The sequence below is a fragment of the Lemur catta genome, chromosome 7 (genome assembly GCF_020740605.2).
Source record: "Lemur catta isolate mLemCat1 chromosome 7, mLemCat1.pri, whole genome shotgun sequence".
Taxonomy (NCBI): domain Eukaryota; kingdom Metazoa; phylum Chordata; class Mammalia; order Primates; family Lemuridae; genus Lemur; species Lemur catta.
In genome coordinates, this window is record NC_059134.1 from 93760818 (window position 1) to 93775605 (window position 14788).

A 14788-nucleotide genomic window follows, 5' to 3' on the forward strand; every position below is an offset into this window, starting at 1 on the left:
CCCCAGCCACTTCCGCCACACCTCCAAGCCACTTCCGGCCCGCTACCTGGTCCAAACATGGCCTTTCCAGGAGCCCCGCCCACTTCCTGTACTTGCCCGCCAAAATGCCCGTCCGACTCGTCACTCCCAAAAGGAGGCGGCTGGAACAATGAGTTCCGCTTTCCCAGATACTCGAATCCTTGGTGAACCTCCGGAATCCTAGGTTCGTACTGTTCTCGGAGTTTTGCCTTACAAGTATTCTCAAACTCCTCGTCCTGTGCACCAGTGAGGTCGGACTCATAGGAATCTTTCTTGAGGGGAAATTTAGAAGTCAAGACCGTTTCCGGGAGCAGCTTATAAGGGGACGCTCACTTCCGGCGGAGGGAGGCTTTCTGACCCGGAATGGAGGAGGCGGAGGAGCTGCTGTTGGAGGGGAAGGCATTGCAGTTCGGTAAGTGACCCGCAATGTCTGTGACCCTCAGCCGTGGCCTAGACGGACCTAACGTTCTCTGGTCAACCCTCTCGTCCCAGTCCCCTCTCCTTCCAAGCCCACGATCCTCCTTCGGTGCCCTCAGAGTCGCTGGCGGCTTTTTACGAGTCTCGAACCACCTCAAACCTTCTAGGGGCCGCCTTAGAGCCCGCAAACATCCCTGAGGCTCCGGAGGTCTAGCTGGACCAGCGGTTTCCTCCTGCACCTTTCCCTGCCCCACCCCCTCGTGGTGGGCTCCTTCACTGTCTTCTCATCCCCTTGCAGCCCCCGAGCCACGCCTGGGCCCGGACTTAGGATGGAGCTCTTCCGAAGAAGGCTGTGCTCAGGGCTTCAAAGACTTCCCGCCCGGGCCGCCCCGAGCCATCCTCGCTTTAGAGAGCCTCCCCCGGGGCTTGGCCCTTGGCCCCTCGCTTGCCAAGGAACAGCGCCTGGGGGTCTGGTGTGTCGGGGAGGCCCTGAAGCCTGGACTACTCTGGGGGCCACTGGAAGAGGAGTCTGTCTCTGAGGAGAAGGGCGAAGGAGTGAAGCCACCGCAGGATGAGGTACTGAAGGATAGGGCGCCTTTTCTCCGCGATTGAAAATTTAGGGGGGCGCCCCCCGGCGGGCCGCGCGCTCAGGCCCGGGCTGGAGTCCCTTTAAAAGTAAAAAATAATAAAAAAGAAAAAGAAAATGTAGGGGCGGTTTGGACATTTCTGGACAGCTCTCCAGTTTGAAGAAGCAGGGTATTTAAAGGGATAAGAGATAGTTTTGTCCTTCTCTCCCAGGACTGTCTCTTCCTGCAGTAGTTAGGGAATGGAGGTGCAAAAAGTTGTTAACAGCTGGATTAGTATAGTTTCAGCAGGGACGAAGGTCAAAGCTAAGGTTTCTGGAATTAAAAAGGCATGGGATCAAATCCTGACCTTGTCACCTAGGTAGCTAAATTACATGCCTCACTTAACTCATCTGTACAGTAAAGCAATGCTGTCTCAGGATTATTTGGAGGACTAGATGAAATAATGCAGGTAAAGGGTTTTATTGCATAGTACTATTTTTTAAAAGCGTATGTGCCCCTTACAACTTTTTTTGTTTAGTACTCCTTGGAAAGCAGTAATGTGTTCACTTTAGTAATTCTGCACACCCTTGAGATGAGGGTGAGGGTACAGTCTTTTTGGTCTTTACTGAATGAAGAATCATGTAGCACTGTCCTGTACAGGTACAAGCAGAGGCCACTAGCCTCCTAGGATCTTCATCTTAGATTTTTTCCCAGGAGAGGTTTCATTCAGTTTTATGTATTTTTTCCTACCTGGCCCCCTCAAACACATGTAAGAAGGTCTTTTGTTGGTTTATTTCAGGACCTGTCGTTAGACCCATGGGAAGATGTGTGTGCCTGTGAACAGAGTTCAGGCTGGACCAGGTAAGTTAGAGGAGAGTGTGTAGTGAATATATTCCTGAGACTTTCTGTTTTGGCTTGGGGCGGAACCTGAAGCTGACTGTAATTCCCTACCCAGTGATCTTTTGCAGTGAGTGTTCCAAAGGCATGGCATCTTTGAGGACTTAGACTGCCTGGGAGCTGGGGCTTTCAGAGAAGGCTACTTGAAGAGGGTCTCCTGAGCTAGCTCTTGCTCTACTTTGCAGTTTGGTGCAGCGAGGCAGGCTGGAGAGTGAGGGAAATGTGGCCCCAGTGTGGATCAGCAAGAGGCTCCATCTGCAGGTGTATCAGGCTGTGCTGCCAGGCTTTGAGCTGCTGCTATGGCCCCAGCCTCCCTCTGAGGTCCTGAGCACCACCCAGCCCCAGCTAGAGGAAGAGGCAGCTATGGCTGTGGTGACAGAAGTGGAGTCTGCTGTACAGCAAGAGGTGGCCTCCCCAGGGGAGGATGCAGCAGAACCTTGCACAGGTATGTGTCAGGTAAATGCTGGCTCCCCAGATTGTCACCAAAACAACCTGGTGATCAGACAAAGCAGAGTTCATGGCTCAGCATAGTAAGAGAGAACCCTGCAGAGTCTTGGTAGCTTTTTAAAATCTGGTTTAACGTGGATCTTTCAACAAGGGATGGGATAGAAGGGCTTGATTAGTATTGGATAAGGAGCATGATAAAATAGTTTAGGTTTCGTGGACACAATAAGGCTAGACATTTCAGGCAAGGGGTTCAAAGAGTCTTAGGCTATAAATTGTCATTTGATGCTTTCTGTTGAAAAGTGATGGGTCTCTTCCTTGGAATGAATAATAAAGATATTTGCAACTTTTATCTTCCTAAGAGTCTCATAGAATAGTAAGGCTAACAGTAAGCTATGTATAAGATTTCCAACTTAGGTTTTTCTCTTGGGGTAGGGGTGGGGTTTCCTTTATTTTACAGATGAGCTAAAATGGGAAGCGGGGGTCTTGAATCACATCCTAAATATGTCTCCAGAGGGAGAACAAGTGGATCCTTAATCTGCGATGGCCATACTCTAGGGATTGTCCAGTTGGCCAGAGCACCGTGGTTCTCAGGAGTGCTTCCCCAGGAGGCACCTAAGGCTGAATGGGAAGACAGAGTGTACAGCTCATGCTCCAAAGAAGAGATTTGTGTTTTTGTTCACATCTCTTCGAGTTCAAGTGAATAAAAAAAAAAAAAAAAAAGAAGAAGATTTGTGTCATTGCTCCCACTGAAGTTTGGGGGCTGGGTAGGAGAAAACACATATTCCTATAATTCTTTGGTGACACTACCAGCTACCAACCTCTCCTAACCCAGCACCCCACTCTTGCCTTGCAGATCCTATTCTCCAGTCACCTCCTAGCATCCAGGCAGAGAGCTTGGTGAGCCCTGGACTGAAGTCCCAAACTCAGGACCAACTTTCCAAGGATAGCCAACCTCTTGGCCCATTGCTTCAGAATGGCAACATGGATGAGGAATACCCACTCCAGGCACAGATGCCACCTGAACCTCAGAGCAGCTCAGCTACCCAGCAGAGCCCAGAGAGCAGTGAAGCCAATCTCTCATCTTTTGCCAGGGGCACCCAGCTGCATGCCCACCTGGCCAAGAAGTTACGTAGCCCCAGTGATCAATGCCCACCCAGAACAAAGACCTCAGAGCCTGGGGCCCAGCACCCTGGCTTCCCTGTACTCTTGCAGAGTCCTCCTGGCCCAGCAGGAAGCTCCCCAAAGAAGGGGCGACGGTACCGGTGTGGGGAGTGTGGCAAGGCATTCCTGCAGCTATGTCACCTAAAGAAGCATGCGTTTGTGCACACGGGCCACAAGCCCTTTCTTTGCACTGAGTGTGGCAAGAGCTATAGCTCAGAGGAAAGCTTCAAAGCCCACATGCTGGGCCACCGTGGGGTGCGGCCCTTCCCCTGCCCACAATGTGACAAGGCCTATGGTACCCGACGAGACCTCAGGGAACACCAGGTGGTACATTCAGGTGCCCGGCCCTTTGCTTGTGACCAGTGTGGCAAGGCCTTTGCTCGCCGGCCCTCCCTGCGGCTGCATCGCAAGACCCACCAGGTGCCAGCTGCCCCCGTCCCATGCCCATGCCCCGTATGTGGGCGGCCTCTGGCCAACCGGGGCTCCCTGCGCAACCACATGCGGCTCCACACGGGGGAAAAGCCCTTCCTGTGCCCATACTGTGGTCGGGCATTCCGCCAGCGGGGCAACCTACGTGGGCACTTGCGGCTACACACTGGGGAGCGTCCTTACCGCTGCCCGCACTGTGCCGATGCCTTCCCCCAGCTCCCTGAACTACGGCGCCATCTCATCTCCCACACTGGGGAGGCCCACTTGTGCCCCGTGTGTGGGAAGGCCCTCCGAGACCCGCATACGCTCCGTGCTCACGAGCGCCTGCACTCCGGAGAAAGGCCTTTCCCTTGCCCCCAGTGTGGCCGTGCTTACACACTGGCTACCAAGTTACGGCGCCACCTCAAATCCCACCTGGCAGATAAGCCCTACCGCTGCCCCACTTGTGGCATGGGCTACACCCTCCCCCAGAGCCTCAAGCGACACCAGCTCAGTCACCAGCCTGAGGCACCCTCCACCCCACCCTGTGTTCCTCCTGCTGCTTCTGAACCCACCGTGGTGCTACTGCAGACTGAACCAGAACTGCTGGACACGTGCAGCGAACGGGAAGTCTCCACAGCCAGGGACGTCGTAGAGGTCACCATTTCAGAGAGCCAGAAGTGCTTTGCTGAGCCTGAGGAGCCAGGTCCCACCCCCAGCCTGGTGCTAATCCATAAGGACATGGGCTTTAGTGCCTGGGCAGAAGTGGTGGAGGTGGAGACAGGCACCTGACACCTTCGCCTTCTAACAGATCTCTATAAAGACTTGTGTTTCCTGGCTGCCGCGTGTCTGCATCTTCTTTCTCTTTGGGTTGCCTGGCAGGGACTAGAATCTACCATGAGAAACACCTCAGGGATTTCCCTTCCGGCTTATGAACCACCAAATTGGTTCCCAGGACTATTAGGCAGCATTAGAGATCTTTTTAGTGACATCCAATGGAGCTTTTTCTGCCTCCTTCCCTAGGACACCACAGGGGGCTCGTTCTTTAAACATTTCTAAAGAGGGCCAGGCACAGTGGCTCAGGTGGCTCATGCCTGTAATCACAGCACTTTGGGAGGCTGAGGCGGGAGGATCACTTGAGCTCAGGAGTTCGAGACCATCCTGAGCAAGAGTGAGACCCCCATCTCTACTAAAAATAGAAAAATTAGCCAGGCATGGAACACGCCTGTAGTCCCAGCTACTTGGGAGGCTGAGGCAGGAGGATCCCTTGAGCCCAGGAGTTTGAGCTTGCTGTGAGCTAGGCTGACGCCACCACACTCTAGCCCAGGCTACAGAGTGAGACTCAAAAAAAAAAAAAAAAAACCTGAGCTCAAGTCATAGCCCACATGTCTCTAATTCAGGCTTTAGGTTATTTTGGCAACTTTTCTCACGGCCAACTGTGAAGTCCATTATTGTTCTGTGCCAAAGGACACCAAACTCCATGAGAGGTAGGTAGCGAGGGCTGGATCTGTGGCCCTCTGTGTACCTGGCCTATAGGCAGCCCTCTTTAGGGAAGGACACACATTTTGCATTTATTGTGGGCTTAGGCTGCAGTAGGTGCCGGCCACAGGCCACAGCCGTGAACACGACAATCAGAGGCAGTGCCCTTTTCATTAGACAGGAGTTCAAACAGGCGCAGGTTGGGCGCTGTAGAAGTTTAATGGGACAATTGAGCATAGTCTGGGGCACCAGGGACGGTGTTCCCAGGAACAATAATGATAGGAAAATCTCAGCCCTTACTGTGGGCCAGTGTTTTATGTGAGCTTATTTATATAATCCTCATAGCAGCATAGTGAGGTAAGTAATAGTATTCTTATTTTACAGATCAGAAAACTGAAGAACAAAGAGCTTTCAGTATCCCGCATAAGGTCACAATACTACTAATGGGTTGAAATTCAGACTCGTGTAATCTGGCGATAGAGTTAAGCTCTTCACTTCCGCACACTGCTGTCCGACGTTTCAGCTGTGACTCGATGGCTAAGTAGGTGTTGGGGGAGGTGGGCTAAGTAGGTGTGGGGAGAGCCTGGTGGATCTGAGCACTGGGGCTGGCGTGGCTGAGGGAGAAGGAGGCCAGGTCACATGGGGGCTCTGCTCAAGAGTTTGGGCTTTATTTTCAGGATATTGAGTTCTTTGAAGGGTTTTGAGTAGGGGAATGACATGGTCAGAATTGTGTTTGAAACGATGGCTGGAGGATAGATTGGTGAGCAAGGTGCAGTTGTGGGGAAGTCAATTAGGAGGCTGCCAAGATGGCTTGGAATAGGTGGCAGCAGTGGAAATGCAGAGAGATGAAGCCATTCATCCAACAGATATTTGTTGAACACTTCCTAGATGCCAGTTGTAGGGATCTAGCTATCATGGTCTATGTGCTCACATAGCTACCTTCCAGTATGGAAAGACAGACGATAAACAAGTGTGTGTCAGATGATGGCAAAGGTATTATATTAAAGAAAAGTTATGCAGAGTGGGGAGTAAGAATGGGGGTAGGATTTATAGATGGTAGTCGGGGAAGGCCTCTGGTCACAGGGCTTGAGCAGAGAGCAGAGCCTGAGGGGAGGGAGCTGTGTTGCTCTCTGGGGAGGGGCTGGATTCCAGATGGAGGGAACAGTGAGGGCAAGGCCCAGTGTGGTCCAGCAAGAGTGACAGAAGGCAGAGTGTGGGAGGAGGCAAGGACAGAGAGGGGGCGGTGTAGGCCAGGTTAAGGGCTTTGGATGGCTATGTCCTCTGGGAGGTATAAGTGGCAGAATTTAAAGACTGAGAGGAAAAGGGAGAGAGATCTGAGTCTGGGTTTCTAATATAAGCAAGTTAGATAACAGGGGTTGGGATCTGGGACAATTCTGACTTGGGTTTTGGATGGGTTTGGAGTTTGAAGTGCCCGTGGGAGAGATCACAAGTAAGCAGTTGGAAATAGGTACAAACCCGGGGAGAAAAATCTGGGTTAGAGGGAGAGTCACAGCAGTCCCTAGTTAACTGGTCATTGGAGCTGTGGGAGCAGCAGAGAGCTGCAGGGGACTGGGAGAAACTTCCCCTGCGCCCTCTGAAGGCTTGCTGAAAAACTGACAGAAGGCAAGTTAATAGGAGAAAAGGCATACACATTTATTAGCATGCGTGAGAGTCAGACAAAATAAAAGATGTCAAGGAAATGGGCGCCCAGTTGATGCTTTTATACCATCTCGAGGTTGCAGGAGGAATGGGGGCTAGAGGCATGGCCAGAGGCAGGCTGTGGTGGCAAAACAGGTTATGGGAGGGAGCGGGAGGCCTGGCTGGTGAAGGGTCTCGCTATGTAGATAAACCTCGTGGGTAGCAGCCCTCACGTAGAATGAAACCAAGGAGTTAATTTGATCAGGTCTGCCTGCCCTGCTCTTGCTCTTGGTCATTTGCTTTCGTTACTTATTTATTTTTACCCTTTTTCCATGAAGCTGGAGGCCGCAGTAGCTGAAGCCTGTGCTGCTGAAGGCTAAAACTTAACCTTCACCGGCTACTTTATAGGGAACATTCATAAGTCACCATGGTAATGGTTGCCTCAGTTGTTTTTCAAGAACTTGGGCCAGTTCCTGTCCAGTTCAAGCCAGCTGAGACCACCAACCCTTTAACTGGGCTGTGCCAGTGCCCAAGAGATGGTTTTTGACGTCAGAGGGCCAAAAACTACACCCTCAGATCATACTAATGTCGCCGTTTTCTGTACGTGTGTCCTATGAAATGCCATGAACCCTGACGCCACTTGTGCAGAATGAACCTGTTACTGCATTTTTCCCAACTGCCCATCACCGTTCCCCACACCTTAGACCACCCGCTTCCCCAACCCATAAATGTTCCTAAGCCTTATCTTCAGGGAGGCGGATTTGAGAGCTGCCCTCCTGCCTCCTCGCTTGGTGGCCTTGTGATTAAATCTTTTCCCTTTTCCAAAACCATATCACAGTAATTGATTTACTGACTGCAGGTAGGGCAGAACAGAGCCAGACCTGGCTGGTAACAAGAATAGTTGGTAAATGTTTCCTTCAGACCTTTAAAGGTGTCAGATTCTCAGTGAAAATCTGGCTGCATTAGTGTAGATTTTCTCTACAGATGCAAATCACCCCCACAAAAGACAGCTTTTCAGCTATTCTTATATTTCCAGCCCTTCTGAATCACCATCTTGAAATATGTCACAAAAGTGTATTTTGGGGTGAAACATTTTGGTTTCCTTCAAAACATGCAGAAGGGAGGAGGCTCAGGACCAAGGCCAAGGTAGCCAAGACCTTCAGGTTCAGTGAGAGGAGGAAGGCTCACTAGGGGAGATTGAAAGTCAGCATTCGACAAAAGAGAAGCTGCTGGAAAAGCATCTCAAAAAGAGGGATGTGGTCAGGTAGGTCTATTGCAATTAAAAGGGTTGAAGTTTGTGGAAGTTCCTGGTGAGCTGAAGGAGAGCAGTTGGAAGCCAGGTTGGATCGCAGGGGAGGGAGGCAAGAGAGACAGGAAGAACAGACATTGTTGTTTTATCCCTCTGCTGTCCTGCAGCACAGGTGTCGCAACCCCTGTCTCTCAGATGAGGAAACTAAGGTTTGGAGAGGATGAGTACCTGGCCAAGACCACACAGTCAATGAGAGGCAAAGTCAGGGTGCAAATGTGGGTGGTTTTCTGGCTTCCCAGCACTTGACCACAATGTTAGCACCAGCTCCGTGTCTCCTGCTTTGCCCTGATGTTAACCCAGCTGCCTGCCCAATCTGAATAACTTCTTGGCAAAGCCTAAGTCTGAAATTGTCCAAGGGCCAGGAGAACAGTAGGTAATTGTGGAGATTGTGCAAAGAAAGGCCGCACCATCCAAAGTTGAAGAACAGCTGCTAAGATTAGCTTTTCATCAGCCAACCCTGTTTCTTGGAACCTCCATGACTTCTTTTCCAGCTCCTGATTCAGGCAGGGCCATTTCGACTCAGGTGACACTCAGCAGTGTCTGCCCGGCATCACCAGGCATCTGGGGGACACACTCAATGCTTGACACTGAACTGCTCACAAGTGGGCTTGCTTTGGACTGTTTGGAAGGCCTCTCAACACCCACGGTCATCCCCAGGCCAGTCCTTGGGACAGTCACACTCCCTTCCCATATCCCCCACACAGATGGAGAACCTTTATCCATTAAGGCTGTTACTGGTATGCAGGGCAGGGTCAGAACAAAGCCAACAGATTCGAAGGCATGTGATCAGGGAGTCTCTGCTCTGCCAGCACTCATGGCTCAAATGAGAATGGGCTTTACAGACCATTGTCCAAGCTCCTTGTGTTAGTTACCAATGAGAAAACAGAGGCCTACAGACATGAGACCAGGGAGTAACAGAACCAAGACAGAGCTCAGGCCTTCTGACTCCTAATCTAGTGCTTTTCTAGCTCAAATAAAAGGCAGTGACCATTCTTGGAAAGATTAATCAGTAGAATATTTTTTTCATAGAGAAAATATTTCCCTCCAGTTTCAATATAATTCTTGTGCATTATAATGTTGGAAGTCCCTTTATTCCCCACTTGTCCCCCCCCCCCGTACCCCTGAGAAAGCCATTTTTAATGATTTGGTGTATAGAGTACTGAATTTGGATGCTTCTCCTTGCTATAGGGTGAAGACACTATGAAGATGTTGCTGGAGCCTTTTCACACACGTGAGTTTATCCACACAGCGTCTGTAGCTGCTCAATCAAAAGTCAAAAAGTGTGGGTCAATAAAGGCTCTTTTGTCCTGATTTGCAACTTTAATAGTACAGGAAAATCTTACAATAGCATAAAATTTGAATCCTGTTCAAAGACCTTTGGACACTACAAATTGTGTGTACTGGCTGTAAAGGGCTCCTTCTCTAGACAGCTCCGGGTGTGGGTGGTGGCTCTGCCCTTGACTAGCTGCATAAACTCAGGCAAGATACTTAGCTTTGCTGCGCCTCAGTTTCCTCATTCATAAACTGGAGCTAAATTTGGTACCTACCTTATAAGCACTACATACCTGGCACATGGTAAGCAATTACTATTAATAAATTGTAGCTGATTATTAATAGTATTGTCACCGGCCCTCCTAAGTTGGAAGACAAGCAAAATTAAAGTGCTCACATGTATTTTCCTACAGGTATTGTCGTTTGAGGCAAGCCACCATCACTTGCCAATAGTTTGGTACCTTGGGTGCATGTCCTCCGGGCAGACTTTATGATACAATGAAGCTGTATGCTACCTGAATGGACGGGAATGAGGGTCATGGGACAAGAGAATTACTCTGAAGTAAGAGTCTGGGTTCCATTCCTGGCTTTACCACCAACTCTCTGTGTGATCTCAATCAATTAGCTTCCTCCACTCCAGTTCTTCCATGACCTTATAATGACATGGGGCAGTTGGATGAGATTAGCAGTCCCCAATCTCAGCTCCACCAGGGAGCCCTTTGCTAATTTTTTTTTCTTCTATGGATCCCATACATGTATATTTTTTAATTTTTGAAATATTTTATATTTTTATTTTATTTTTTGTTTTATTTTGAGATAGGGTCTTGCTCTGTCACCCAGACTAGAGTGCAATAGTGTGATCACAGCTCACTGGAACCTCCCAATCCCAGGCTCAAGTGATCCTCCTGCCTCAGCCTCCTGAGTAGCTGGCACTACAGGCATGTGTCACCATGCCTGGCTTATTTATTTATTTATTTACCTATTTATTTAAACACTCAGTTGGTACTAAGGATTTTTTTTATTTTTTGTAGAGACAGGGTCTCAGTATGTTGTTCAGGCTGGTCTTGAACTCCTGGCCTCAAGTGATCCTCCTCCTGTCTTGGTCTCCCAAGTAGCTGGGACTACAGGTGCATGCCCCCATGCCTAACAGGATCTCATATTTTTAAAGATTTTTACTAAATAGAAATTGACTTATTTATATTTTTTAATCAAAACAAAACTAGGTTGGGTGTGGTGGCTCACCCCTGTAATCCTAGCACTTTGGGAAGCTGAGGTGGGACAATTGCTTGAGGTCAGGGGTTTGAGACTAGCCTGAGCAAGAGCAAGACCCTGTCTCTACCAAAAATAGAAAAATTAGCTGGGCATGGTGGTACACACCTGTAGTCCCAGCTACTTGGGAGGCAGAAGCAAGAGGATCACCTGAGCCTAGGAGTTTAAGATTGCTGTGAGCTATGATGGCACCACTGCACTCTAGCCCGGGCAACAAGCAAGACCCTGTCTCAAAAAACAAAACAAAACAACCAACCAAAAAAACCCCCAGAAAACCCCCAGAAAACTACTGATCAGATTGAGAAAAACGTAAGGTCATTAACCAACTAAAGAGATAAAATTTCAGCCAAAAGGGAACAAATTTATTTTTGTCTTAAATTTACAATTTTTGAGGTTTTTTTTTTTTTTTTTTTTTTTTAATATATGTGAAAGGACAAGGCCACCTAATAGAACATGCACACAGCTATAGGCTTGGAAATGGCTGGATTTAATAATATCTGATTTTCCTTTAAGCCCATAATTCTCTAATTATGTCTCAGAACATAATTTTACTGTTTTCAGTGAATATAGAGCTTCACTTTACAACACAGTGATGATGGTCTTACCTATGATTTTGTTAATGCCAACTTGTTATGATCTTGTTCTTGAAGAGAAATAGGGTCTGTGTAAGTGTGCAGGTGTGTGTTTATGGTGAAAGGCAGGAATGCTATACTTGGCTGCATGATACTAGCTGGGTCCCGAGAGTTCCAAGAACAGTTCCTGGAGGCTGGGGATTTGTTTTGGACCCTGAAGACTAAGGATATACTGGGTCCATTTGGGCCCTGTACTCATGACGGTGCATTGAATATCTAATCTATACTTAAATGTTTTTGTCCAAAAAATATCTTTTTATAATTGGTTTGTTCAAAAGTCTAAACCAATCATGGCAATTCTGTTCCTTTTTGCAGCTGGTTGTTAGGTGTCTCTTAGATTTCTATTATTCTGAACAGTCTTGCCTGCCCTGCCCCTTTATTGCCATGTCTTGAATTTATCAGAGAAACTGGGGTCATTTGTCCCTCATTCCTTGTGAAGATAGCTAACTTATTACTTTTTCTTCTGTATTTCATGTAATCTAGTAATTAAACCAGTGTTTTGATTGGATCCAGGTTTATGATCTTAGGAAGAACCCTTGATAGGCAGCATTGTCTTTCCTGTCGCATCATTTAATGTAATAGTGTTGTTTACTATGTGCTTACTATGTATGTGGGAGGCATTGTGATGCTTTACAAACATTATGTGTTTGTGGGGATTGTTTAGTTTTTATTTCATAACCATAAACTTAATTCTGCAATTCAGCTAGACTTGGAAGGAGATAAGGGCTATATGGAATCCAAAGAATTGCAGCAAGTGAAAACACAAGGATTACAGGATGTGAGAGCTGGGGGTTCTCTCCCTAGGGACAAAAGGAAAGGTTGGGGATAAGACAAGACACAAAATCAAATTTTTGAGGCTTCTCCTTGATCTCACCATTCCTAGACTCAAAGCACTCATGGCTTCTGCAATATTCATGCCCTCTTTCTCCTTGCCAAAAAGCACGTGCTTTCCGCCCAACATATCAGTCTTAACTGTGCAGACGACAAACTGCAGACCATTTGGTTGGGTCCAGCATTTGTGCTGGATGAGACTTCAGCACCCATATTCTTCAGAATGAAATTCTCATCAGCTAAGTTCTCCCCCAGATAGACTTGCTGCCAGTACTATTGCGGTGTGCAAACGCATCACCTTGAAATGGACTCAGGAATAAGTCTGTGAAAGCGGGAACCCTTATACCAAATCTCATCTTTCCAGGGCTTGAAGTTTTCCACTTTGGAACATTGTCTGCATACAGCTTAAAGAAGATATGGCCAAAGAATCTGCCCATTAATGGCCATGCCAAAGTACATGAAGTGGTTGGCCATGGTTATGCACTGCATGTTTATGTCCTCCCAAAATTCTTATGTTGAAACCCTAGTCCCCAATGTGATGGTATGAGGAGGTAGGGCCTTTGGGAGATAATTACGTCACGAGGGGAAGTCCTCATGAATGGGATCAGTGCCCTTCTTCCTGCTCTCCACCACGTGAGGATACGACAGGACAGCTATCTGCAAACCAGGAAGTCCGCCCTCACCAGACACTGGGTCTGCTGATGCTTTGATCTTGGACTTCCAGCCTCCAGAACTGTGAGAAACATGAGATGTCTGTTGTTTAAACCACCCAGTCTACGGTAACTTGTTACAGCAGTTCGAGCTAAGAGTCAGGTCTGGTCATGAGCGTGACATGTTCTCAGCAAGACTGCAACTCTGAATGAAAGAATCTGCAATGTGATATGATCCTAATTAAGTTTTTCAACAATAGCCTTGTGAGGTGAATATTATTATAGCTCTGATTTTACAGATGGTGAGACCTAGGACAGGACTCCCAATCCAGTGCTCTCCCTCATGCCAGAGCACCTGGCTGTCAGGATCGAGAAGTTCTGACAGCAGAGAACAAGTGTGCAGCCAACAGCCTCTACTTCCTGCTTTGTCCTCCTCTTGCATTTTGTCTTTCTCTAGGCTGACTCAGCACTGGCCTAAGCTGACACATCCATCAGAATAGTTCACAGAAAATGGATGAATAATACGGAGTTTGGTGAAGATCTGAGTGGCTGAGGCTGTCAGACTTGCTGGTGGGCATGTAAACTAGCCCAACCACCGGGGACAGTTATCTGTCGTAGCTTCTCAGGCAAAACATATGCCTACCTCATGACCCAGTAAACCCACTCCAGGGCATATCCTCAACAGAAATAAGTGCTTATTTACACCAAAGACTTGTAAAAGAATATTCAAGCAGCACTATTCATAATCACCCTGTAAAGGCCCACTTGCTAGGTGACCTATGTTCGCTTGACCTATGTTTGTAATTGGGAAAAAGTACCCTGCAGAGGTAAATCAAAGCAATTAACTTGTAACTGGTTGTTTAAACTTTCCGGCTGCCTGTCGTAAAATTTGTTGTGCTTGCTTAACACCTGAAAGAATGCTCCTTAATTGGTGCTGTTTCTGTAAACCTGCTCGCTTAAAGATTGTAACCGAATTGGGGGGTCCCAGGCTGGTCCCAGACCCCACAGCTGTGGAGAAGATGATATAATGTTGTTTCTACCACTGTGCCTAAAGTCACATAGCTCTAACTTAGGATAGTATAAAATCTCCCTGCTTTTTCGGCTCCGCACCATTCTCTGTACCTGTACCCTAACAGGGCAGGGGGTGGTCGCTGGCCAGCTAATAAAGACTCATAATTTGGCTCAATTCGGTCTCTAGGTGGTCATTTCTCGCACTCCACACTATAACACACCTACAGTGGAAACTAATCCAAATGCCCATCAACAGGTGAATGGATAAATACAATGTGCTATATTCATTCAATGGGACATCACAAAGCATTAAAACAAACTACTTATATGTACAACATGGATAAATCTCCAAAACATCATGCTGACCAAGAAAAGCCAGACACAAACAAGAATATGCTGTGCGTTTCCTTTTAGCATGAATTGCAAAAATGGGCAAAACTGAGGCCTGGTGATAGTGGTCAGACAGGTGGTTACCTCGGGCACTGCCAGGAGACAGCACAAAGGAGCCTGCTGGGGGACTGGTTGTGTGGTACATTCGTAAAAGTTTGACTTATACACTGAAGATTTGTGAACATTACTATATGTAAGTTAAACTTCAATTTAAAAATATCTATATATTTTTATGAAAATAGACAGGGGCGCATGTGCCGCTCCGCCCACTCCCACCATCTTCCTCCTGCGTGTTCTGGATGCTGCGGCTCTCCCGTCGGCACTCGACAGGTCTGGGTGGTCTTGTGTGTCCCTGAAGGTTGGTGCGAGGGTGACAGAGGAGCGCCAGGGCCT

The 14788-nt window shown here is 48.0% G+C and overlaps 1 protein-coding gene across 1 annotated transcript; it reads left to right on the forward strand.

Moving 5' to 3' along the window:
* The first annotated feature begins 127 nt into the window (after positions 1-127).
* ZNF408 (zinc finger protein 408) lies at positions 128-4751 on the forward strand. Its single transcript, XM_045557960.1, has 5 exons — positions 128-430; positions 734-1011; positions 1801-1862; positions 2084-2343; positions 3199-4751. The coding sequence occupies exons 1-5, from the start codon at positions 382-384 to the stop codon at positions 4704-4706; spliced, it is 2157 nt and encodes a 718-aa protein (XP_045413916.1). The 5' UTR covers positions 128-381; the 3' UTR covers positions 4707-4751.
* The last annotated feature ends 10037 nt before the right edge of the window (positions 4752-14788 follow it).

What these genes read in the sequence shown, in the direction of transcription:
- ZNF408 (XM_045557960.1), top strand. Translation starts at nt 382, where the DNA reads ATGGAGGAGGCGGAGGAGCTGCTGTTGGAGGGGAAGGCATTGCAGTTC. An exon ending in GGGGAAGGCATTGCAGTTCG is followed by an intron (nt 431 to 733) that starts GTAAGTGACCCG and finishes ATCCCCTTGCAG; the next exon opens with CCCCCGAGCCACGCCTGGGC. An exon ending in TGAAGCCACCGCAGGATGAG is followed by an intron (nt 1,012 to 1,800) that starts GTACTGAAGGAT and finishes GGTTTATTTCAG; the next exon opens with GACCTGTCGTTAGACCCATG.